This window comes from Peromyscus maniculatus, chromosome 6, assembly GCF_049852395.1.
Source record: "Peromyscus maniculatus bairdii isolate BWxNUB_F1_BW_parent chromosome 6, HU_Pman_BW_mat_3.1, whole genome shotgun sequence".
In the NCBI taxonomy this organism is placed as follows: domain Eukaryota; kingdom Metazoa; phylum Chordata; class Mammalia; order Rodentia; family Cricetidae; genus Peromyscus; species Peromyscus maniculatus.
In genome coordinates, this window is record NC_134857.1 from 50,852,820 (window position 1) to 50,878,616 (window position 25,797).

The 25,797-nt window shown below is 45.3% G+C and overlaps 2 protein-coding genes across 10 annotated transcripts in view; one reads left to right on the plus strand and one right to left on the minus strand.

The window, feature by feature from the left end:
- Ppm1l (protein phosphatase, Mg2+/Mn2+ dependent 1L) overlaps nucleotides 1–15,804 on the plus strand; it is a 284,889-nt gene extending 269,085 nt beyond the window's left edge. The window contains exons 3-4 of the mRNA XM_006972641.4: nucleotides 6,579–6,740; nucleotides 10,923–15,804. Of these exons, the coding sequence (XP_006972703.1) occupies nucleotides 6,579–6,740; nucleotides 10,923–11,269 (509 nt within the window). The 3' untranslated portion in view covers nucleotides 11,270–15,804. The remainder of the gene's footprint in view (nucleotides 1–6,578; nucleotides 6,741–10,922) is intronic.
- Nucleotides 15,805–23,502: 7,698 nt separating this feature from the next.
- Nucleotides 23,503–25,797, minus strand: part of B3galnt1 (beta-1,3-N-acetylgalactosaminyltransferase 1 (Globoside blood group)) — a 29,552-nt gene continuing 27,257 nt past the window's right edge. For all 9 annotated transcript variants that reach the window (XM_076574239.1, XM_076574236.1, XM_076574238.1 and 6 more), the window contains one exon: nucleotides 23,503–25,619. In XM_076574239.1, the coding sequence (XP_076430354.1) occupies nucleotides 24,528–25,523 (996 nt within the window). In that variant the 5' untranslated portion in view covers nucleotides 25,524–25,619 and the 3' untranslated portion in view covers nucleotides 23,503–24,527. The remainder of the gene's footprint in view (nucleotides 25,620–25,797) is intronic.

The following is a 25,797-nucleotide window of genomic DNA, read 5'->3' on the forward strand; positions in this document are numbered from 1 at the left end:
CCTTAGCGAGATCTGTCTGTCTCCCTAGTTCCTTACTCTGTGCCTACCTTCTGTGGTTCCACTGATTGTAGCTTGGTCATCATAGATTTATCATCTAACATCCACGTATAAGTGGATCCATACCATATTTATGTTTCTGGGTTTGGATTACATCACCCAGGATTTTTTCTAGTCCTATCCGTTTACCTGTGAATTTCATTATTTTATTCTTTAATGGCTGAGTAATATTCTATTGTATAAATACACTACATTTCCTTTATCCATTCATCTGTTGATGGACACCTAGATTGTTTCCAGTTATGAATAGAGCAGCAATGAACATGGTTGACAAGTGTCCCTGAGGTAGGATGAAGCATCCTTTGGGTATAGGCCCAAGAGTGCTATAGCTGGATCTTGAAGCAGATCGATTCTCATCTTCCCGAGGAACTGCCACTCTGTTTTCCACAGTGGCTGTACAAGTTTGCATTCCCACCAGCAATGGATGAGTGTTCTGTTTACTCAACATCGACGCCAGCATGAGCTGTCATTTGTTTTATTGATCTTGGCCATTCTGACAAGTGTAAAATGAAATCTCAAAATAGTTTTGATTTGCATTTTCCTGATGGCTAAGGATGTTATGCTGGGTAGTTTTATTTTATATCAACTTGACATGAGCTAAAGTCATCCGAGAGGAGGGAGATGCAGTTGAGAACATGCCTCCATACAGGATGATGGAGACAACCCTGTAGGGTATTTTTGTAATGAGTGATTGATGGGGGAGTGTCAGTGTGGTGGCCATCCCTGGGCTCATGGTCCTGGGTTCTATGAGAAAGCGGGCTGAGAAAGCCATAAGGAGCAAACCAGTAAGCATACTCCTCCATGGCCTCTGCGTCAGCTCCTGCATCTAGATTGCTGTGCTGTTTGAGTTCCTGTCCTGGTTTCCTTCTATGGTGAACAATGATGTGGAAACAGAAGCCAATAAACCCTTTCCTCCCGCTTGCTTTAGGTCATGATGTTTCATCACAGACACAGTATCCCCATCCCTAACAAAGAGAGATGTTGAACATTGCTTTAATGTTCCACAGTCATTTGGGTTTCCTCTTTTGAGGAATCTCCATTTCAGTCTACACCCCATTTTAAATTGGGTTATTTGTTTTCTTGATATCTAGTTTTTTTGAGTTCTTTATATATTTTTTATATTAGCCATCCGTTAGATGTGTATGTAGTTGGTAAAAATCTTTCCCACACTGTAGGCTGCTACCTTGTCTGAATGATTGTGTTCTTTGCCATGCAGAAGCTTTTCAGTTTCATGAGGTCTCCTTTATTAATTGTTGATCTTAGTGCCTGTGCTAACAGTGTCCTGTTCAGAAAGTCTTTTCCTGTGCCAATGAGTTCAAGGCTGTTCTCCACTTTCTCTTCTGTCAGGTTCTGTGTATCTGATTTTATGTTGAGGTCTTTGATCCATTTGGAGTTGAGTTTTATGCAGGGTGATAAGTATGGATCTATTTGGATTCTTGTATGTGCAGCCATCATCCAGTTTGACCAGCACCATATGTTGAAGATATTTTCTTTTTTGCAGGGTGTATTTCTGACTTCTTTACACACACACACACACACACACACACACACACACACACACACACAAACACACAAACACACAAATGTGAACATAGGTGTATGGACTTGAGTCTGGGTCTTCAATTCAATCCCATTTATCATTTCTGTTTTTGTGCCAATACCATGCTGTTTTGTTACTATAGCTCTGTAGTACAATTTAAGATCAGAGGTGGTGATACCTCCAGCAGTTCTTTTATTATTCAGAATTGTTTTAGCTATTTTGGTTGTGTGTGTGTGTGTGTGTGTGTGTGTGTGTGTTTCCATATGAAACTGAAATTTCTCCTTTCATGATCTATGAAGAATTGTGTTGAAATTTTGATGGGGATTCCATGGAATCTGTAAATTGCTTTTGGTAGGATGGCCATTTTTATTACATTAATCCTACCAATAAATGAGCATGGGCATGCTTTCTATTTTCTGATATCTTCTTTAAGTTCTTTCTTCAATGTTTGAAAGTTTTTATCATGTAAGTTCTTTCACTTTCTTGGTTAGAGTTACCCCAAGATATTTTATATTATTTGAGGCTATTGGGAAAGGTGTCGCTTTCCTGATTTCTTTCTCAGTCCATTTGTCATTTGTATATAGAAAGGCTACTGATTTTTGTGAGTTAATTTTGTATCCAGCTACTTTGTGGAATGTGTTTATCAGCTGTAGGAGTTCTCCAGTGAAACTTTTGAATCACTTATATATACTATCATATAATCTACAAATAAAGTTATTTGATTTCCTCCTTTCTAATTTATATCTTTTTGGTCTCCTTCAGTTATCTTATTGCTCTAGCTGAGACTTCAAGTACTATATGAATAGGTATGGAAAGAGTGGACAACCTTTTCTTGTTCTTGATTTTAGTGGAATTGCTTTGAATTTCTCTCCATTTAATTTGATGTTGGTTATGTGCTTGCTGTAAACTGCCTTTATTATGGTGAGGTATGTCACTAAATGAAATCATCAAAATGTAGGGGAGACAGATCACCAACTGGATATCTCTTGTCACCAAATAAAGTTTCTAATATGGGGAATAGGTTACATCTTGCTGTGGGATGTTCTGTATGTTAAATGTGTTGCTCTGATTGGTTAATAAATAAAACACTGACTGGCCAGTAGCTAGGCAGGAAGTATAGGTGGGACAAGGAGAGAGGAGAATTCTGGGAAGTGGAAGGCTGAGGCAGAGAGATGCTGCTAGCCGCCGCCATGAAAAGCGAGATGTAAGATACCAGTAAGCCACAAGCAACATGGCAACTTATAGATTAATAGAAATGGGTTAATTTAAGATAGAAGAAGTAGATAGCAAGAAGCCTGCCATGGCCATACAGTTTGTAAGCAATATAAGTCTCTGAGTGTTTACTTGGTTAGGTCTGAGTGGCTGCAGGACTGGTGAGTGAGAGAGCTTTTTCCTGAACGTGGGACAGGAGAAAACTTCAGCTACAACATCTAATTGAGTTGTTGGCCTAAAGGGTCTCATGGGAACCCCCAAACAACCCAGTCTCTTGCCAAGGCTATAGATTATTCTCTACAAACTAATGACAAGACATCTATAGTTGAAGGCAACAGGTACACAATTTTATTGAAAAAGCAGGACTTGAAGAAGTCCAGCTGATGCCTATCTAGAGCCTTTACCTCTAGGGGCTACTGTTCTTGGTACTGGAAAGTACTCTGCATACTACCAAAGGAAAAAGGTAAACACCAAAGTAGCTAGAGACCCTTTGATCTACAAGGGTTTCCCATCTTCAAGATATGCTAATATAATGGTGAGACAAAGCTTATCATGGTAACCAATGGTGACCTCAGGCCCACTCCATGAGATGGAACGCAAACCCAACACTGCTTGGGGGACCAAGAACCTGAGACTAGACAGGCCAGGGGCCTGGGAAAAACCAAATACTTCTGTTCTACTAAAAGATTGTAGCAGTAAAATGACTCCTAATGACATTCTGCCTTTTCCAGCCATTATCATAGAAGCTTCCTCCACAGTAGATGCAAACAAATACAGAAATCCACAGCCAGACAATTTTATGCAGAGTGAGAGACCTTGAGACACTCAGCCCTAAACAGAATGTCTCCATTAAATCTCTTCCCTCAGGGCTCAAAGAACCCTGGGGAAGAGGAGGAGAAAAGAGTGTAAGAGCCAGAGGGGATGGAAGACACCAAGGAAACAAGGCCCTCGAAATCAACAAGATCTATGCTCATATAAACTCACAGAGACTGAGGTGGCGGCATGCCCAGGGCCTGCATGGGTCTGCACCTGCTGGGGTCCTGGAGCTGAAAGGAGAAGTGGACACATGCCCCACCTCTTACCCAAAAGTTAGCTCCAGTTGATAACCACTGGCAGATGAAAACTGAGTTTGCCCCCAGGGAATCTCACTGGGGAAACAAACTACTCTTAAGGGTAGGCTGCATGCCCAGCAGTAGATGCCAGAAAACAATCTTAACCGAATCTTTGGAGGTCTCTTGTCTCATGATATCATGTCAGGGCTTTTTAGTTTTGTTTTGTTAAGTTATCTTATTGTATAATTTTATATATGATAGATATGTGTATATATTTATGAGTGGCTCTTTGTGTCTGTATCTGTTTCTTGTCCTTGTCTTGGGCTCTTTTCCCTCCGCTTGTTCTGTCCTTCTCTGATGTGTTTGTTTTTGTTTTATTATATTTTATTTTATTATTATCCCATAGAAACCTGTTTGTTTTCTTATGAGAGACAGAGAGGGAATGGATCTCTATGGCATGGGAGGCGGGGAAGAGCTGGGATGAGCAGAGGGAGAGGCCATAAATGGATATATCATATGAGAAAAAAAATCTGTTTCCAGTAAAAGGGAAAACTTTTTTGATGGGCTGGAGAGATAACTTAGCTGTCAGAACACTGGCTGCTCTTTCAAAGGACTGGGGTTCGATTCCCAGCACCCACATGGTGGTTCACAACTGTCTGTAACTCCAGTTCCAGGGCATCTGATGCCCTCTTTTGGCCTCCACAGGCACCAGGCACAAACCTGGCACATCATCAGCATATAGGCAGGCAGAACACCCGTGCACATAAAACAATCATTTTTTTAAATTTTGCTTTGATAACATCTGAGATTAGGATTAGTTATATTTAGTCATAATCTCACTCAGTCTCCCCTTCCTTCTCATTTTCATAACATTTTTTGATATCGTAATCCTAAAGTAACCCAGCTTTCATGGGCTGCCATTTTTAATCAAGTCAGTTTTGAGGTAAGTAGTGTTTAGAATCCCAGTGGCCAGGGAGACGGCCTCCCATGCACAACTGGTGAGCGGAGTCACATCCCATCCCCAGATCCCACAGAAAAGGCAGGATATGGTGGCACATATCTGTAACACTGGCACTCGTACGACACAGTGGAAGGCAGAGGCCAGTTGGCCAGAAGTCTAGGGGTCAGCAGTCCAGCAGAAACAAGAGCACTCTTGAATCAGCAAGGTGGAAGGAGAGAACCCACTCTCAAAAGTTACCCTCTGACCTGCATACATGAGCTGTGGTGGGCACTGGCACCTGCTCAGTTGGAGTCCAGCTCCGATCTGTTGAAGGGTTCTTGGGTGAGAAGAGAGGAATGAGGAAGTATTAGATAGAAATATAGATGTAGACGCAGAGAAAGACAAAGACACAGGATAGCTTTGGGAGGGCCCTGAGTCAATACCCAGTCGCCACCTGGAGATATATTTTAGTGGACTTTTTATACACTACCTAGGGGATAGGCAAAAGACCTCCCCTTTCAAGATCTAAGCACAACGCACAGCCAAGTGCAGACCCTTCCAAACACCTGGTAACCACACCCCTGGCCAAATCATCCCATTATGCAGCCCTGCTGGGTAAAGCAAGCTCAAATTCTCTGACCTTGATTGAGTAAGGCCTTACTAGGGATCCTTTGTGGGCACCCACACTGCTTGCACCCCGCACCATCTCCAATCACACCCAGTCATTTTCTTTAATTTAAAAAGAATGGGGTGTCAAACAGTCATAACTGAATATGCTAATTCTCGTAACTAACCTGCTCTCGTCGACCTGTATTTGTTCTTTCTGTTAAGGATGGGGTCCTCTCTTTTGTTGCAGTTCTATGAAAGGTTATGTAGATGCAGTTTACATTTTTATTATGGAGTACGACTTTGCTAATGAGAAAGAACTGTTAAGGGTGACCAGGGAGTGCTTTTCAAAAGTAAAGGAGTGACGATCTGAGGCCCGAGCGGAATGAGTGTGAGCCGTGCATTTCAGCAGACACTTGACCATGGACAGTGGCGGGCAGGGCAGACGAGGCAAAGGCCTGCTCCGTTCTCTTTGTTCTCTTTGAAATGAAAAAGAATAACAGAGGAAAGCATGTCTTGTATGGGCTTCAGGCAAGCTGGTGGCTCTGACCACCTCTGTCCCACCTGGAGATGTCTGTCTCTGCTTCTGCCTTCATAGCCTGCCCCTTCACACCTGGGGCTGGCTGCCCTTTTCTAAGCCCCAGGCTCTGCTCTCGGACTTTCTGTGTTCAGGCTTGACCTTTCCTGACACCAATGGTTCTGTCATAGTGTCACAGGATATGGTCGTTGACATCTGCCTCTATCTCAGGAGATGTCCCCCATCCCCAATCTCAACATCGTCACACTTGTCAGTGGGACTGATCCGACACTGAGCACCTATGAGAATTGACAACGGGTACCAACTGTCTAGGGCTGCAAACTGATTTTGATTCTGCCCTGATCCTTTTGAATGTGGTGTTTTAAAATGAAGGGTAGCAGAAGCAAAGTGGTTTAGGAAAATGACACTGTTCTTCTAGCCTATTTCAGTGACAGTGTAACACAGTTAGGAAAATGGACTGTCAGATTTGATCAACGTTGTTGAAATGAACCGTGATCATTCCCGGAGCAGCTGAAGTAAGACTCCTTCCTGGCAAGAGAGGCTTTAACGATGGAAGAGTCTGGTGATCAGGAGGAACAAGGGACCATCAGCGCCCTGCCCTTGCCGACACTGCCTCTCTCTTCTGTCCTGCAGGCACAACGTGTTTGATTGCTCTCCTGTCAGATAAGGACCTGACTGTGGCCAATGTTGGTGACTCTCGAGGAGTCTTGTGTGACAAAGATGGGAACGCCATCCCCTTGTCTCATGACCACAAGCCTTACCAACTCAAGGAGAGGAAGAGGATAAAGAGAGCTGGTGAGTTGGGGAGCCCCTTGGAGGTGATCTTGTTTGGTGATCTAGGCGCTTTCTTGGAGAGTTTTTAGGGAGCAAATTCACTTACCCAGCAGCACACGGGGTCGCCGTAGCATGACTGTTACCTAGTCTATATTCTTAGACTGTACATTTCTTATTGATGATTACTTAATTTGCCCTTCTTAATGGCCAAAGATTCCAGAAGGGCCAAAGACAGCCCTCTTCGGTTTCCAGTCCAATTTGATCACCAGACCTCTGCTCCCTTACAGCCATGCGAGACTCCCAACACTCCAGTGTGAACTCCGGTGATATATTTGTGCCTCTGTAAGTGCCATTTCCACTGGAGTGGGTGAAAAGTAGTATCCCTTCCCTTCAAATCCAACTGTAGTGTGTCCTGTTGGAAGCCTTCCATGTCCCACTGGGGCAAAGGCACCCTCAGTACGTCTCTTCAGGTGCCTTGTGAAATGCGTGCACACAGCTGACTCTTGCCTGTCTTGCCTTCTTGTCTGTGAGCTGTTCGGAGGCAAGAACTTGGTCTTGGTTATTTCCATACCTCAGCACCCAACTCAGTGACCATCCTAAGTGAAGGTGGAAGGGCCTGCTGCTTATTCAACAAACCCTATTCCACCACACACACACACACACACACACACACACACACACACACACACACACACAGCCCTTATGAAATTTACAGTCTGAAATTGGTTGAGGCACAAAAGAGGAATGAGTTCTGTGGTAAATCATAAGGTGGTGACTACTGTGTCAGTGCATAAAGCAAATGAAGAAATGGGGGTGTTTTTAAATGGGGTGGTCTTTGTGAAACCACTAAGGTGATAATTCATTCATTTTTGAGATGGAGTTTCAGGTCACCCAGGCTGGCCCAATTCTCCTGCCTCTGCCTCCCAAGTCCTTCATTACAGGCATGGGTTACCATGTGTGGTTCAGTGAAGCGATACTGAGACTGAACTCTGAGGAGGAGGAGGATCAGATCTGAGAGTTTCCTACCTATGGAAGGCAAGAATGCCTTCACTCCCTCACCTCAGAGCCCAGTGATGTGCTGAGCAGCCTGGACCCCTGCTGTGTGTTCGAATCTGCAGGGTGACCCTTGCTCACTGCAGGTTAGCTTCTGCCCAGTGGGAAAATGAGACAGCCTAATGAACACTGGAGTCACGCAGCAGGAAGCTGTATGGCTGAGACCAAAGGGGCTGGATTCTAGCCCCTCACTTCAGTTCCTGCTGGGATGCAGAACAGTTTCGAATGAGTGTTGCCCGGGTTTTCTGATGATGAAATGGAACAATGTTTTCAGAGCATCCATCAAGCTTTGGAGAGCTCCAGGCAAGATAAGTGAAACACTCCGACAATCATTTATGTAGGCCTCATCTCCTCCTGAGAGCCCACGCTAAGTCCAAACTGAAGATCCGGATAGCTAAATCTGGCAGGACACACATGCACACATGAACCGCCTCCTTAGTATCCAGCGTGTGTTCTTGAAATTTCACTATCACCTTATCCTCTGTGCCCTCCTTCACACCTGACACACACACTCCCACTCTACCACACTTCCTTCTACGAGCAAATGTGCACACCATCTCTAGGATTAATTGACTTATTACCCTGTTCATTTACAAAAATTAGGCAAGGGTGTGATTTTTAAAATATTTTTATTCTTTGAGAATTTCATGCAGTGTATTTTGATCATACTCATCTCCTCCCCCAACCTCTCCCAGATTTCCTGCATTTGTTAGAGTTCTCTAGTGGAACAGAACTGATTGGGAATATGCATACATACACATATACATACATACATGATTTATTTGGCTGGCTTCAAAGCTGTGGTCCAGCTAGTCCAACAGTGGCTGTCTCCCAATGAAAAGGCCAAGAATCCATCAGCTGTACCATCTACAAGGCTAGCTGTCCCATGTGGTCTTCAGTCTACATTGTCTCCCAAAGAAAGAGATTCTAATACCAGCAAAGATGTGCCTCAGCAGCAGGAGAGATGAGCTTGCCAGCAAGAGTGAAGGCAAGTAGGCAAAGAGCAAAATCTTCCTCCTTCCATGTCTTGTTATGTGTGGAGGCTGCTGCCAGAAGGTGTAGCCTAGATTTAGGGTGAGTCTTCCCACCTCAGACAGTCCAATCAAGAAAATCCCTCACACGCATGCCCAGCTGTTTTGGGTATATATCTCAGATATAGTCAAGTTGACAGCCAAGATTAACCATCACCTTACCTACCCAACCTTGTGCTGCACCCCCCCCATGCCCATCAAATCCAATCTGTGCTGCTCATATTCCCTTAGATGTGACATCATCCACTAGGACCACAGTCTAACTACCAAGGGCCACACACTTACAGAAATTGACTCGCTTCCTCCCAGCAGCTGTCAGTTGCCAATAGCTTCTCAGGTAGGGGGGGAGACATCATGGCCACCTCTCACCTCCATACTTAAGCTTCCACGGGCACTGTGCACGTTGTCACAACTGTCATGAGTTCCTATGTGCAGCTATCCTGCTGTGTGCAAAAGGAAACCAACCAGAAACAAAAACCAGTTCCCGTGTAGTCATCTACCACCTCTGGCTCTTAGACTCTTTCTGCCTGCTCTGCCTCAGTGAACTCTGAACCCCGGGCAGAGGGGGCATGATATAGATGTTCCATGTAGGGCAGAACCTCGGCAGTCTCTCATTCTGTGTGCCTGGCCCAGCCGTGAATCTCCGTTTCAATCGCCCTAGGAGGGCTTAAGGGATGGTGATGGGGTTTCTCATCTGTATTTGTGTTTATTGTGACCCTAGACTTCGGGGCATCTCTCTTCCTCCTGCTTAGCATGACAGAAGCCGGACATTATGTATGTTGACCTTTCCGTCTCTGCAGTACACTAACAGCGTCAGTCTCGGCTGCTCCCTGTGCTAAGAGCCGCACCTGGTACACTACATGCATTTTTATACACTCTGTAAGATGATAATGTTATAATCACTTCATAGACAGTAAACTGGAACCGCAGAGGCTTGTGTCCACAGACATACAGCTAGTGAGTGACGAGGCCAGAGTTAACACCATGACTGACTCCAGAGCCCTTGTCCTTGCCCACTATACCACACTTGCTGGAACTGTCCAGTGTTCTGCTGACCATCCCCTTACAGCTCACTCCTCTGTGGTGGTCACCCCCATAGTCGCTCCCCCATCCTCCCTTACTTCAGTAGTTAACAGACACCAACCTCTCCCGGAACAGTACTACTTGGTCCTGGTGACTTTTAACAAACATGGCTTCTGTCTCTTCCAGGGTGTCAGGGAAAAAAAAGTCTAGTTCTTATATAATTTTCATATCCTGAAAAAAATCCCCTTCTACAGCATAGATATGTAATAACTATCTGACAGATACGTGAATGAACACGGTTCTAGCTCCTTTAAAGAAAGCATCAGAGAAGCCAGGGATGGTGGTGAACATCTTTAATCCTGGTGCTTAGGAGGTAGAGACAGAGGAATCAGACATTCAGGCCAGCCTCAGCCATATAGCGAGTTCAAGGCTGCTGTGGACTCTCAGAGACTTTAGTCCCCTCTCAAAGATAAAAGAAAGGGTTCGGAAGACTGGGAAACACTGAGCGAGTACCGTCGGGCAGCTTCCAGATGTGTGTGGAATAACCTCTCACTAGACAATGAGATGAACATGATACTCATTTAGCAGCTGGGAAGATAAAGCAGCAAGGAGGGAGGATCTCTCATTCCCGGTCACTAAATATGCCTCAAACATGTTTTTCCTTAGTCCCTGTTCTGATGGGACCCACATCAGTACACCCGAGTGACCTCACTAAGTGGCTGTTTCAGGGATGTCTCCCCGCCTGTCCGCTTGCTTCTTCGCCACCCTCAAGTCCCCATGCTGCCGCTCCCTGGTGTCAGTCACTGAGCTGCCACACGGTGGTGTTAAAACTGATGCTCTGTCTTCACTCACACTCTACCCTTAACGTTCCTGCCAGCATTAGCAGTGCCCAGGATGAGAGCATGAAGGTCCATCCCAGGCCCTGCAGCAAGATGCTGCTGGCCTTGGCAGTGAAAAGGTGTGTGTAGGGGGGGGGGGTATCACCTGCGGCCCGCCCACATATCGTGGACCAGCCTATGGTGCACACACCTGGACGGTACCAGGTGTGAGAGATATCAGCTGCACAAGCTAACAGGCTCCCTCACTGTCTTTCCAGGTGGATTCATCAGTTTCAATGGCTCCTGGAGGGTCCAGGGCATCCTAGCCATGTCTCGATCCCTGGGAGATTACCCACTGAAGAATCTCAACGTGGTCATCCCAGACCCAGATATCCTGACGTTTGACCTGGACAAGCTGCAGCCCGAGTTCATGATCTTGGCATCAGACGGTCTGTGGGATGCTTTTAGCAACGAAGAAGCAGTGCGGTTCATCAAGGAGCGCTTGGATGAGCCTCACTTCGGGGCCAAGAGCATCGTCCTGCAGTCCTTCTACAGAGGCTGCCCTGACAATATCACAGTCATGGTGGTGAAGTTCAGGAATAGCAGCAAAACGGAAGAGCAGTGAGTCCTGCAGGGTCTCAGCTGCCCCAGACTAGAGGACTCTCAACACACTCTTCTCTTCGTGTAATAAAAGGTGTGGGAGTTATAATTAGGATCATGTGTCCCAACACAGAACCCCTTCCCTGGTGACCTTGAATCCCTATCAGGCGATGAGCAGAGGGTTTCCCTGGCTGACACTGTTGGGGGGCTGGAAGGAGTTTGTGTTCCCCCAGCCCTTGATCAGTGTTTGAAATGCATCCGTAGGTAGCTATCGATCCCCACATGTGAGGCAAAAGGAAGACAGGCCATGTATTCTCCTTCGTGTTCTTTTCATGATCTCTTTCGTGGTCCTTCAGACAGCCTCTGTGGTGTCCTCTCGAGAACCCGGGGGCAGGGCAGGCCTGTAACTGCAGGCAACATGCCAGCATCATCTGTTGATGTGCTGGTGGTGCCCTCGGCCTAGCAGCTTCTGAGCGTGCGCCTTCGGTACCCCAGCAGCCTGCAAAGGAGACTTGCAACACTTTATTTGTTGCCTGCTCTTGGAGACTGAGGGATGAGAGAAGATGGAGAGTTGGTGGCAGCTTCCTGCACACCAGACAGCCCCCCTTCCCCTTCCTTCCTTAGGGTAGCGGATTCAGGATGCGGTTATCCATCCCTATGCCTCTCCTCATGGAGCACAGCTTTACCATTTGCTCACACCTTACAATGAAATGCATCAAGGGTAGCCGCACACTTCATGAGTTTTTGCCTCACCAACAACCCACAGAACGGGGATGAAGCGGGTGGGAAGCACAGCACAGTGCAGGATGACTTTCTGTCTCCAAGGAGGACTGAGGCTCGCTGTCTGTCTCAGCGAGGGAGGTCACCACCACCTCACACCCACCAGCTACTGCCTTCCCCAGCCCATCTTAGTAGCTTTCACGTCTTTCGAACAGTGTTGGGAGAAACAGCAGCCTAGGATCACCCAAGAGTGCTGTCCCCAGCCACCACAAATTGGTATTTGGTGGCAAACCATTGAGACATGCTTCCTGGCCAAGAGAAAGGTCTTTCATCTTTGGTTGCAAATCTCTGCCCATACCCAGTAGCGTTCCCCAGGCAAACGCAAACTGCCTGCTGTAACCTGGGGGGAAATAGTTGCCTGACACCTGGGGGACCTGTGTGCACTGGCCGCAGAGCTGCCTGGGAATTCAAGCAAGAACCCTGAGAGATAAGCAGCACAGTTACTTGGGGGCCTGGATTGATGCTCTCCCCTTCCTAACACCAAAGCTGTGGGGTTTTCCCAGTCTCTGTACTTTATAAGTTAATTTACAGAACATATTAGGTTATCCTTTGTGACGGGTTGAACCAGCCCCAAAGAACCAAGATTTTCATTGCAGACCCACACCCAGAGCCTGCCTTATTTCGTTCTTTCTCAGAGTGGGGGTTTGTCAGCCTGGCCTCTCAAGGTCCGCTTCTCAGCCCTCCCTACCCCCTGCCCAGCCCTCTGTCCTTCAGCTGCAGAGCTTGCCCAAAGCCCAGTGTGGAGAACAAAAGATTATCTTGGACTCTGAGGACTGCAAACTGTCTCCACTCCTCCGGGAACTTGCTTTTCTTTGACTGCGTCGAGAATAATGGTTTCCCAGGAAATTTGCTTACTTTCGTCTTAGTTACTGCTTCTCAGAATGGGTTAGTACAAACCACATTCTGTCGCGTTAGACAGAAGCACGGGCCTGTGGAGAGACGTGGACACGTGGATCTGTATTGTGGGTCAAGTGGGAGGGGAACAGAGGAGACAGATGTGGGTTCCATCGGTGACAGAGATGCACTTGTGGATTTAGGATGCTCTTAGAGTCCCCACAACCCTTCTTCTAAGGGTCCAGATTTGACAGTCCACATAGTCAACTTCTCTTTTTTGTATTTGCTTCATGCACAAGTGTATAAACAAGAAGAAAAAACAATAATTTGGGAAACATTTTTATTGTAAAGAACAAATAATGACATGATGTTTTGGTGAAGAAAAAAAGGAAAGACACCAAATTAGCCCATTGGTTATTCCTTGAGCAAGTGAGGTTTCTTAACTGCCTGCACTAGTTACAAAAATCTTCTAATTGAGTTTATGGACACCTTGTAAATTTTGCTCTGGTGAAGTAACTTATTTCTAACGGCAACCAAATAGAATATACATATATGTGTATGTGTATATACATATACATATATATCATACTCCTTTCTTGCCTCTTCCCCTCCCCCATGGCTTATAGACTTTCTTTAAAGATAGAAATTTTAGGCAAAAATAGTAGCAGTTTGATGAGTAGTTATATTAAACCAGAGTACCCTTGCCCTTCCCGTGCCCTCCTGGAATGCTCTTTCCTCACCTGTGTCCGGCTGTAGGGAATCTGCAGTAGCATGTGGCTGGGCACACCGGCCACCCGCCTCCTCTGGCGGCTCTGGAAGGGCGAGTCCAGCTTCCAGAGAACTGGACTGGAGGGAGTCCACGGGAAGAAGCTTCCGTAAACTGCACTGCCAAGGCTTTGGGACCGGCCCCCAGGCTGTCCAGACTCCCTACCTGGCCTGAGTTCCAGTTGCCAATAGTCCCCACAGTGCCAAATCTGGGGAGGGTTTTACAGTGTTTTAGAAGTACAGCTGATGCCAATCCAGGCCCCCATCAGCCCCTGCTCGGCTCCTCCCCTGCTCGGCTCCTCCCCCAGCACTTTGTACTCTTCCGTGGGGTAGGGGTGGGAGGGCGGGGAAGGGTTTTTTTAAGAATTCACTGCATTTGCAGTTAATCATAAAAATAAACTATACTAACCTAGAACAATCCAAAGCTTGTTCCCAAGACATGTATTTTTTTTAGTGTGACAAACTTGCCCCAGCCAATCTAGATCACTGCTGTACCACGTGACTGTATGTACTCATTCCCTGTGGCCAGTGTTCCCTGTTCCTTGCTGTGAACCGGAGAGACTGGCCTCTTGAATCTGTATATGTCAAGAACATTACCAAGAGAAGGTTCCAGTACAGAGCTTCCCCAGGCTAGGTAACTCAAGCACGCTTTGTATCACGCAAGGATAGTGATGCGGACATTTGTGCGAATGCTCACATGAGAGTGCTAGCCTTGCCGTTTTGACCCTCTCTGAAGTGGCTCCCAGGACAGGGATGGGCTCTGCTGTTGACTGGGGCATCTGGAAATGCAGGAGGGTTCACTAAAGGAGTGACCTCTTTTACCAAGTACATTTGGGTTTTCCTGTGTGTCTGTTTTTTCTCCTCCTCCTCCTCCTCCTCCTCCTCCTCCTCCTCCTCCTCCTCCTCCTCCTCCTCCTTCTCTTGATTTCAGAAACTGTTTTCCCTCCATCATTACACAGATCTTCCTAGAGTAGTCTCCCAGAATGCCTCCCAGTCTGTCACAGCAGCACTCCTGATTTAGCTATGGCAAAGATATCAGTCAGAAGCCCCGTGATGGGCTGTGATCTGTGAGCTGCCTCTGGCGAAATCACTCTTATGTAGGCCTTTGGGCTAGTTGGATGCACCTTGCAGGAACAGAGGAATCTAATGGCCCTCAACACAAGAGAAAACACATTCTAAAGATGTTTTTCCAAATACCTGGTTTCACTGTCACAGGAGTCGGGGAACCATAGTTCGTAGTCCAGAATAAACTCATGACTAAGCTAAATGTCATACAGGAGGGGAGAAAATGCATATAGAGTCCCAGTACGGTGTCTGCGAGCTTCTTGTTTTCCAGAGTAACTTGAGCACAGAGAATTCGGAGTAAGGAGTAACCCCTCATGACATTTCAATGGACTCCTAATTCCACTTTGGAATTGGTGACGGTACAGTTTGTAAGTCTGAAGCCCTGAGCCTTTCACCGGCAAGGCTGGCTAGAAGCAGGGCTGGAAGGCTGTGGTTTAATACGCCCTCCAAGAGTCTCCGTTGACAGTGGAAGCCCTCACACTCATACTTACACCATAGCTTCGGTCTCCCGCCTGTGAGTAGGGAGCAAGGGCTTTGCCATGCTGGGTGGGTCTCAGCCACGCTACCACAACCTTCCGTTGTTTCTCTGCAGTTGTCTTTGAGTTCCAGATTAAACCCAAATATTTTTGTCTCATCATTGACAGTAAAAAAAGGGGGGGATATAACAGGAAAAAAATACATACCTGATTTTAATCACTTTTGATATTTTAACTATTTTTAAAGATGTATAATAGAAATGTCAACTGTTAATATTAACACACATTACTATCGTTCCTCTGTTCTCTCCAGATTCTGTGGAATAATTTACAATGTAGAGCTCATACATCCTGAAAGTCATACCCTATTTTTCACATTACACACACACACACACACACACACACACACACACACACACACACACACACGCCCACCATTAAGTCTGACAACTTATAAGGCTTGGTCATATTTCCCTAGCCGTTATCCTCAGTCAGGTCAATTGGCTTGGGAAGCTGTGACAGGTAACCTCCAAACAATGGGTGAAACAGGACACAGTAAATCTGGGGTAAAGTCACTAATTTAAAATTGTATCCAACATTTTTGGGGATATGCCACCTACATAATATAAAATAGTAAAAACTAAAACCAAAAACCCCATCCCTTCGGCTAGGGTGCAGATTATAAAGGGCAAGGGTCAGCTGGTAAGGTGGTGCCTCTAGGTACATTTCTAAATGTTCCCTAATACGTAAGCTTTTGCAGATTCTTAGTAATGCTTGCGCTTTGCCCATGATTTGTTTGATTTACCACTGCTAAGCTGCATACGGGTAAGCCAGGTGTTATGATCATTTTATACATTTGGTGATAACTACACATCATATGTACCATCTGAGTTACGATCATTGGGGGGAAGAATATGTGCTTTTCATTTTGACAAACCATCATAGGCATGTTGCTGTTCAGAATCACACCAAGGAGCAAGCATGAAGCAAAGGAATAGATCATACTTAGGGGTGTGTTTCCACTTATGTATTGCTTATCCATAAAATCTTATATGTTTGCCACATTGACATGAAGTTTGAAAACTTCCAAAGAGCAGCGTCCAGCACACGCAGACTATTTCATGGTTCTGGCAGCAGCTGGGGGCTAGTGGGTTTTGAGGAGGAGCAGGCAAACCTACCCAACCCTCTCGGTGTCTCAGCCAGCGAGGAACTATATCAGCCACACATTCTCTCAACACTCTAGACAATCCAGATGTTCAATGGAGAGCATGCATCCTTAGGGCAATCTAATGAGCTCTTTCATAAAATTTAAAGTGTGTTTATGGAGAAGCAAAGGTCCAGGAGTGGAGCAGTGGGGGGGGGGTATATTGGGGGGGAGGGGGCATGTAAGTTCAGAGAAACTGAAAGTGGCTCATCTCAGTTGTGGGTTCAAGATGCCTGTGCACCCGCGGTTTGGGGTAGTGACTTGGCTCTTGTACGAAGCATGGTGGAGGCAGGAGGTGCTGTTCTTGAAGACATCAGCTGATACTTTAGAAATGAAGCCTGGTTTTCCAACAGTGAAAGGTGTAAAGAGAGTCCCAACTCCCTTTGGTCCCAGTGGAATTTGGTAGATGTGGTCTCACCCAGGGCTACCCTCAGCATGTCACCATCTTATTCTATTCCTGTCCAAACCCTGGGTGTGGTTTTTGTTAGATTTGCATTTTCCAAGTAATGTCCCTTTTTATACTTTTAAAAATCCTAACAGAGAAAATAGTTTGAACATGCTGGTAATTCTCCAGATGCCAGCTGTCACCAGGGAAAACAGTGACTACCTGGTCCACAACACCTAGTTTCACAGAAATACACGGGGGGGGGGGGGGGGGGGGGACTTGGCATCCTTCATGTAATACGAAGTTATACTATTCTCATAATTTTTAATTAGCCCAATAGAAACCATGCATTAGACATCTTTAAATTGGGAGGATGCTATCCCATGTAAATTTTAAATGTGCCTCAACCTATGTAAGGACAAATAGGGACTGATTAGAACAATGCTAAGAACTCTATCATGTGGGAGAACCTAAACCCTGGAACATTAAGCAAGAAGATAATACTCGGGCAGTGGTGGCGCACGCCTTTGATCCCAGTACTTGGGCGGCAGAGGCAGGCAGATCTCCATAAGTTCGAGGTCAGCTTGGTCTACAGAGTGAGTTCCAGGACAACCAGGTCTACACAGAGAAACCCTGTATAGAAAAAAGAAAACAAAACAGAAAGAATATAATACTCTCCTACGGGCTCCCAGTCTCTGTGTATTTTTCATCTGGATCCTTTTATCTTAAGACACACATTCACAAAGTTGAAAAAATGCCATAACTGTTTCAGCACTCCTAAATTCTTAGCTCTTACCACATTATTTCAAAACTGTGGCTTTATGATAGCGATTGGGACTTTCTCCTGCTTATGTCCCGCTCAGGGCAGAGTGGAAAGTTAGGATGTGGAGCATATAGGGACCAGGAGGAGAGGCAAGACCACCCCATGGAGGGACAACAGAACCTGCGTTTGGTTCAAGGCTGATACCCACATTTCTGAGAACTGACTTCTGCGTGTTTACTGTCTGGTTGTGTTGAGAACTGTCCCTCCCCAGGTTCCTTCACTAGTGTTTTCCCTCTGTTTCTGTATGAACACCCTTTAGACTGTGGGTTGTCTGGAATAGAACTACTCGGTGGTAACGCATGACATCACTCTTAGCATCTGAACTGCCTTATCATAGAAGGTAAGAGAACGTGGCTGACCAGGCCTCGGCCCTGTGAGGGACAGTGGTAGGCAGCCTCAGGAGTGATCTGGTAGAGGCCAGGCTGCCTGTCCTCCAGAGAGACTGAGAACACTGCCATGTGCTTTTTCTATTTTGGTCCCCAAGAGACTAAAAACTGTAATGACCTCATGCCCCAAAAGAGAACTGAGAGTGTTTATCCTCAGTCTTCCTGACTACATAGATTGCGGATTTATGACTTGGAAAGCTAGCATATTTCAGGAGTACAATTCTTAACTTCATATGTAAACAAACACTAAATGCCAGATTTTTAAACAATAACAACATAAATGGTCTCTTAGCATTACACATTCCAAGTTCTAAACATGACTTTAAGTTTAGTATCTTGGACAAGAATAGCAAAATCTGTATGGGGGAGACAAAAAAACAATCAGACTTTTTTTAACCAAAGAAGTAATCACTATGAACATATGCCAGCCCCATCCTTTCCCTAAGCTATCTGAGCTGCTGAGTTACAGTCCTTTGCCTACGCAGAGCAGACTGATAAGAAACAGCATCTCACTGTAGTATGAAGTCAGCATTGGATGGTTTTGTTTTTAATCATGAGCACCTGCAGAATACAGTGCACCAATTTCTCCTAAGATTAAGACCGTAGGTGGGGCCCAGTTTTTAATAAAGAAAGGAGGAAGAGGGAGGGAGGGAGGGAAGGAAACACTGTAATAACCGAGTAGAAGTTTCTGTGAGTGGTACCACAGCTCAGCAGTTCTGAGCCTGTCCTGTGCGGACTTTGGAAATGCTGGCTTGTATGAGCTGTTCTTTATATCCACCTGACATCATGAAATTCTCTGCATTGGCAGCATTTCCCTGCTACGTGAAACATCAGAAGGGGTTGTTTATCAGAAGGCACCAAGATCCATAATGTACCAGCCATGTTTAAAAACTCTTGACATGTTTAATGATGAACTCAGGGGTTGGTGTGAGAGCTGGATCAACCAGGCTTTCTGAAGTCAGTCCCTAAAACCCATCTGTACATCAAAACCTTGCTGAAGCCTCAGTGTGCCTGGGGCTAGCTTTTCATTCCTAGGGTTTATACTTGTCTCTGAGAGACTTGAGGAACGAGGCTGCGGGGGGTCGGGTGCAGCTCAGAGCAGGTGGCAATGTCGTCACTCAAGATGCTTGGCGTGTCATTGGTCCCTTTGGTGTGCTAGGTACAGCTGGCATTTGTAGAGATTGCTGTCTTCATGCAATCACTAATTCTATGTTGTATACAAAGTGAACGGCTAAAAGAGAGAAAGTAAACACATTAAAGCTATTCAACTGTGTGCGCCTACTATTCTTTTCCTTGGACTAAACTCATTTTCTGTCCTAATGTCTGTTTGGGAAACACATGGTTTGGGGTTTTGCTGGCTTGGAGTTCCACTGAAATAGCAGAAAATCACTCCATGGGTGGAGGCCACCTAAACGTAACAGAAGCATTATTACGTATATACTGTTCTGCCTACATGTCAGAAGAGGGCGCCAGATCTCATTACAGATGGTTGTGAGCCACCATGTGGTTTCTGGGAATTAACTCAGGAACTCTGAAGAACTGCCAGGGTTCTTAACCACTGAGCCATCTCTCCAGTGCCCAGAAGCAAGTTTTTAAATGCATACAAATGTATGCAATGTAAGTACTTATTCTTAACACAGCTTTATCTAATAACCAATATTAGGTAGTGTTAGATGAATTACAGATACATGTAGATTGGGCAGCACAGCATACAGTAGCCTAGAAAGTTTCAGAGCTGAACTGCAAAGATTTTCACAAGATGCACAGGAGCACTGTGGAGTTTGGTGTGTGTACATGTACATGTGATGCTATCTGTAAGGATTCTGAAGATTAAATGCTAAACATGAACAGAACCTGGCATCTAAATAAAGCTCAGCCACTGGATTGCTGAATTTAGACTTGAGAATTACAAATTGAGTATATAAAGCGTAAGAATGTAGCCTTTGATTGTTTTCTTCTCTTCCATTAAAGACATGAGCCAGACACAGTTGTTCACACTTGTAATCCTAGCACTCAAGAAATTGGGCGTAAAGAATCATAAATTCAAGGCAAATCGGCTGCCTAGCAAATCTTCTCAGTATTAGTAATAGACAGTACACAGTGGAAACTGCACCCCCAATTCTGGCCTACCACTTTCTCCAGGGAGGATTTTTTCTAACGGAAATGAAAAGTATGCCACGGCATCTTTGTCACTTGGTTAGAACACACGGGAGAGGTTTCCTCGCCCAACTCCGATGGACTTGCTAGTCATTCACTAAGGTGAGCTCCATAAGCACCTGGGAAACCAGGGAAACCCACGGGGCATCTGTCTGCAGGAAGTCCAAGGCGGCAATACAGAGTGGAAGGGCGGGCTCATAAGCTGCCCCATGATCATCACAGTTCGGGGCAGCAGGCTGGAGTCCACGTGGAGAGCATGCAGTTGCGGACATGTAGATCAGGGCAGGCAAGGAGATCAGAATCTGCAGAGATGGAGGAGGGGTTCAAAGTTCACACATAGTCCCTCCTGAGTCTTCAGCTGCGGGCTTTGCTACTGGGGTTGGGGCTGAGGGGAAACAACAGAAGGCTGAAGTGAAGTGCTCGCTGCAGGGGTGAGGGCAGAGGAGAAATACAGAGGGTAAGCATTGCTAAGGATTATCAAGTCCCGACCACATGAATGGAGAAACCTCATTAAAACCTTGCTAACTCTGAGATACCATGCTTCCGAAGTAAAAACCACTCTCTGGGCTAAGACCCACTGAAGACTCAGTCTACACAAGCTTAAAACGAACTGCTGCTGATAAGCGCTACAAGGGAGACAGAGCTGGAAAACTGAGCTGACAATTGGAAGCATGGGAAGTCTCTTAGGCTCTCACTGACTGGCTTAAGTAACCCTCAAAACTCTCCTCTACAAAAAACAAAAAAGCAAAATAAGCAAGCAAACAAACAACCCAAGTTCAGTGAACGACTAAGCTACTGCTAGAACTTGAAACTCAGCACTACTCGGAGGAAGAAAACAGCCCAGGGTAGTTGCCTGTTTATGACATCACTCCCACTGTTCAAGCCTGGCTCCCACTCATAAATTACCACGTGGAAGGACGCCATGTGAGAGTCGAGAAAAACAGGAGTCAGTAGCAACCAATTCCTCTCGGCCCACAAGGTGCGCTTCGGAGGCCTTAGAATAGCTGTAAGTGTTTTAGAGAGTTGAAAGAACTATGGTTCTAATGAGAAAATGGTATCAGCAGAAAGATGGAACAGTAAATACTAAAACACTGTAAGCTGGCAGTGGTGGCGCACACCTTTAATCCCAGCACTTAGGAGGCAGAGGCAGGCGAATCTCTGTGAGTTCGAGGCCAGGCTGGTCTACATAGGAAGGTCCAGGCTGGCCAGGTTAAATAGAGAGACCCTGCCTCAAGCAAACAAACTTTAAAAGTTAAAATATGAAACACAATAAGCATGGAAATAAATAACTGAAATAAAAAAATGTGCTTGCTCTGTTCATCAGAACCAATAAATGATAAAAGGCAGCAGTCACGAGTATAAGTGAGGGGACCAGTAAAGAAACGCCACGGAGGCAGCTCCATGGTTAGGAGAAAGGTTCTGACCGGGGACAAGAGAGAATACCAAGAGCCACCTGGGGAAGACGGCAACTGCCAGGGCTCCAGGAGCAGAGAGGACGGCCAGACTGGTGGGAGCGGCCTGCAGGTTATGACCGTTCTGTTGCGGAGGGAGGAGGCAGGGGGTGGGCCGGCCCGGGAACCAGCGTGGGGCTCTGATCTGTCGGGGTTGGCCTGAGGTCACAGAGAACTAGAGGCCCTCTCTGGAGGCTGAGGGCTGTGAAAGCTGATTTTAAAAAAAGTCATGGCTTTTCCTGGCAAACAGAAGCCCAAGTCTGCTCTTCTCCCTGCCTCTTCTCTGAGAGGTAGCCATGGCAGTCTCCCCCAGATGGCTCTTGGTATTCTCCCTTATCCACGATAAAAACCTTCATCCTAACCATGGAGCTGCCTTGATGGTGGTTTCTTCACTGAGCCCCAGCTTACGATTTCCACCAGTGTTTTGTTTTTCCTTCTCTCTGTAAGAATAGTGTGTTCTAGATGGACACTGCCCGTGAATCTGTGCCCTGGTATGAGGAGACACTTGGAGCAGGGTGCTAGGCAACCACGGACAATCAATGTAGCTTAAAGAACACACAGTGGTCTTCATACACTTGGAGGCTACGGCAGCATAATCTCACACAAACTAACCAGGAGCCAGGAGTCACCGGCTCGGTGCCGGAAGAGAAGCGAAGTCGACAGGAAAGCAGGGGTGTCAGAAGCATGAATGGTAGGGCTGCTACAGACTGACCCAGCCAAACGTCAGCTCCAGCATCAAGCGTTGCTATGGCCAAGGGTTCAGAAACTTGGTTTAGATAACAGGCAGAGGCTGAGGTCTTTTTAAGTTGATGATCATTCATCTATTTATTGAGAGCGTGAGAGGAATGTGTGTGCCACGGCACAATGGGAAGGTCAATAGACAACCTGCTGGAATCAGTTCTCTCCTTTCATCATGTCGGTCCTAGGGATCAAATGAGGTCATCAGGCTCAATGGCCAGCATCTTTATTACCTGTGGAGCCAGCTCACCAACCCAGAGGTGGTGGTTCCAATAATACAACTAATATTTACCAGGCAAAAAACTTAAGGTTATGAAACATGCAGTTAAAATAAGTGTAGGGGCCCTGGAGAGATGGCTCAGAGGTTAAGATCAGAAGTTAAGAGCACTGACTGCTCTCCCAGGAGTCCTGAGTTCAATTCCCAGAAACCACATGGTGGCTCACAACCATCCATAATGAGATCTGGTGCCCTCTTCTGACACACAGGTATACATAATAAATAAATAAATAAATAAATAAATAAATAAATAAATAAATAAATAAATAAATAAATAAATAAATAAATAAATGTGTAATAGGTTCAATCATTCTTCATAATCATTTTACAGATCTTGAGGGGAAAAATCTTTAGTTTGGAAGGAACAATCATCTCAACTCTGGGTCTGGCTTTTCTGAAACTTAGGTTGCAGAACACATTATTTTATTTTAAAAGTTCTCCCTAAAAAAATTTTGATCTCTTAACATCACAAACCTTAATATAATCTACAAAACTGATCAGTACATTCATATAAATAAAATCACTTCCTCCATCAGTCCTAACGAATGTCACTCCTATGTGGACAGGGGGCACAGATTGGTGACTCCAGGGAAATGGTCACAGGCCCATTACAGGGAACCGCACCGCATAGCAGTTTCCACGCAGAATTATAAATCAACCACCACAGGAGCTGACTGCAGTTTTTAAGGTTATGTTCTCTGAGGAAGGTTTGAACTCTCAGTACCAGACAATTAGTAAGAAAGGAGTTACCTGACCTTCATCAGCTCTAAGAGAAAGCTGCAGAATCTCGGAACCTGGAGACAAGGGGTCCTCTTTCCTCCCGTAGTAACAGGTCCACCAAGGAAATGCCAGCCCAGGCTCTGAAATCCCACTCCACTTCCAGCCTTCAGTGGTGAACTAACAACAGCAGAAGTGGCTTTTCTGGTTTGTAACTCTTTATTCACAACTTGATTACCGGGGAGAACAGGCACGGGGGAGGTAACAGTGCACCTTGGCTCCTCCACCTTCCATTTCCACTTAGATGTTATCACAACATCTAACACCGTTAGGTCTGATACTGTCTTAGCCTCTTGTGCCTGTAGGAAATACGGCCTGGAGTTCTGAATTATTCCCAAGTTCTGTGGAGGAAAAAGGAAGTGACATCTAGGAACACTGACTACATTTTAAAAACAGTACAAAAACTTGAATTCTCTTGCTTTAATTCTCCATATTTCTACAATAAAATATGTAACAAAGTTCAACAGATTACTGACAGTCAGTAATAAGCTATGATGGCACATTAATGGGACTTTCAAAGTTAAACTGGGCAGTGGGGAGAATAAAACAAAACTCAAATATGAAAGGTGATTGATTCACTATATAATACTGAAACCACCGTAACCTTTAAACACTCAGAAAACTGAGATAACATTAAATACTATTTGATAACTCTGAAATACCACATTGTCAAGTATTTTGTGAATGAAAACAATACAAATAAAATTTTCTTCAGTATAACTTCTTTAAAGCTTTCTACAAGAAATATATATGTATGTGTATATATCTATCATCTATCTATCTTAATAACAACCACCTAAGATACACACTGAACCATTATGTGACTAGACTATCTAATAAATACAAATCCACACTGTTTTGTTGCTGTGGGTTAGTTAGCTTTTCTCTCGGGGAAATCTTAAGAAATTCTACTCTATAAACCGAGTCATCCAGACTGTTTGCCCCTTTGACTTGACTAGCAGGACCCTTTGTCTGCTGTATGTTTAACCCCTCTATCACTTTTAAAGGATCAAGTTAAATTTTGTGAGAACAAATCACTTGTAAGTTTATGCCTTGGAGCTGTAGTCTCGGTATGCTCTGTGAGTCTCAGTTAGGAATCCAGCATACTGAATTCTGACCCGCTCTCCAAAGCATCCTCCCTTCCCTAGAGGTATGAAGTACAGCCTTAGTAATGGCATGTAGTGTTCCTCAGCATAACCTGCCAAAATGTGATGATCTCCTTGGAAGAAAAGCCATGGGCTGCAATCACCCGTCTGAGCTGACACACATCCAAGTGGATTCTATAAAGAAAGAAAAGATTTGTGTCTTCCGGAATATGAATGTCCACTTTTAACAAATTCAAACAGATCCCCACATACACATCTTCAAACTTGATGGGTTTCACGTGACTCATCATTTCATAGATCCTCGGCACGAGGTCACCAGACATAATGTAGCCCAGCCCACTACAGTAGGGGGGAAACACCTTGAAAGGGTACTCCTGATATGAAATATGGTTTTTCTGGAAAAACCCTCTATAGGAGTAGTTATCAATTAGGGGATAACCTGTGAAAAACTGCTCTGAGTGGTTCAGGTTCAGAAGGTACTTGACTAAATTGCCGGTGTTGATGAAAACATCAGTGTCTGTTTTCATGACGTACTTGGCATTGGGGCAAAATTCAATCACCCACCTGAAAGCCATAATGGTTTTCAAGGTCAAGTTATTGTATGTGTCTAAAAAATCCTGCCGTATAATATCGCCATAGAGAAGGTGCTCATCTTCTAAGGACAGCGCTAACATTTTGTCTTCCCTTTCAGCCTGCTGGCCTAATAAGAAAAAAGTAAGAACCTCATATCCCCACCAGGACTTTTTTTCACCCCAAGTAACTCTAATTGCTTGTCTGGCTTTCACATCTGAGGGACGCGAGGTCACCAGGATGACCAGGAATGGGTTCTGGTGAGAGCAGTTGGAATGTTCCCGCAGTGTGAAGTGAAAGTCTTGTCTGTAAATTGGCTCATACTCATAAAAGTACATCCAGTTCACACGCTCAATGACATTGTAGTGGGGAAGGCTGAGGTACCACATCACCAGGAAGCTCAGCAGGGACAGCAGCAGGAGGCTCCATTTGAGCGATCTCAGTGACATCCTATTGGGAAGAGTAGTCAAGACAGCCGGGGCCATCCACAGCAGCTCAGAAGTACGGAAGGCACAGGTTCAACAAGATGGGAAAAGGCTGGGTGAGTGTCCACCACTTCAACACACTTCAGTTGATGTCATCTAGTCAAGAAGAAAGAATGGAGAATGAAAATTCCAATCAAAAGTGGACAGCCTGGCCTAAGGCTGCCTGGCTGCATTTATCACACAAATGAACCACCACCCAGAGGGGCACATCAAGACCCAGGTTAAAATAGACCTAGGAATCATTTTCAAAAACACCTCTCATTCAGTTCAAATA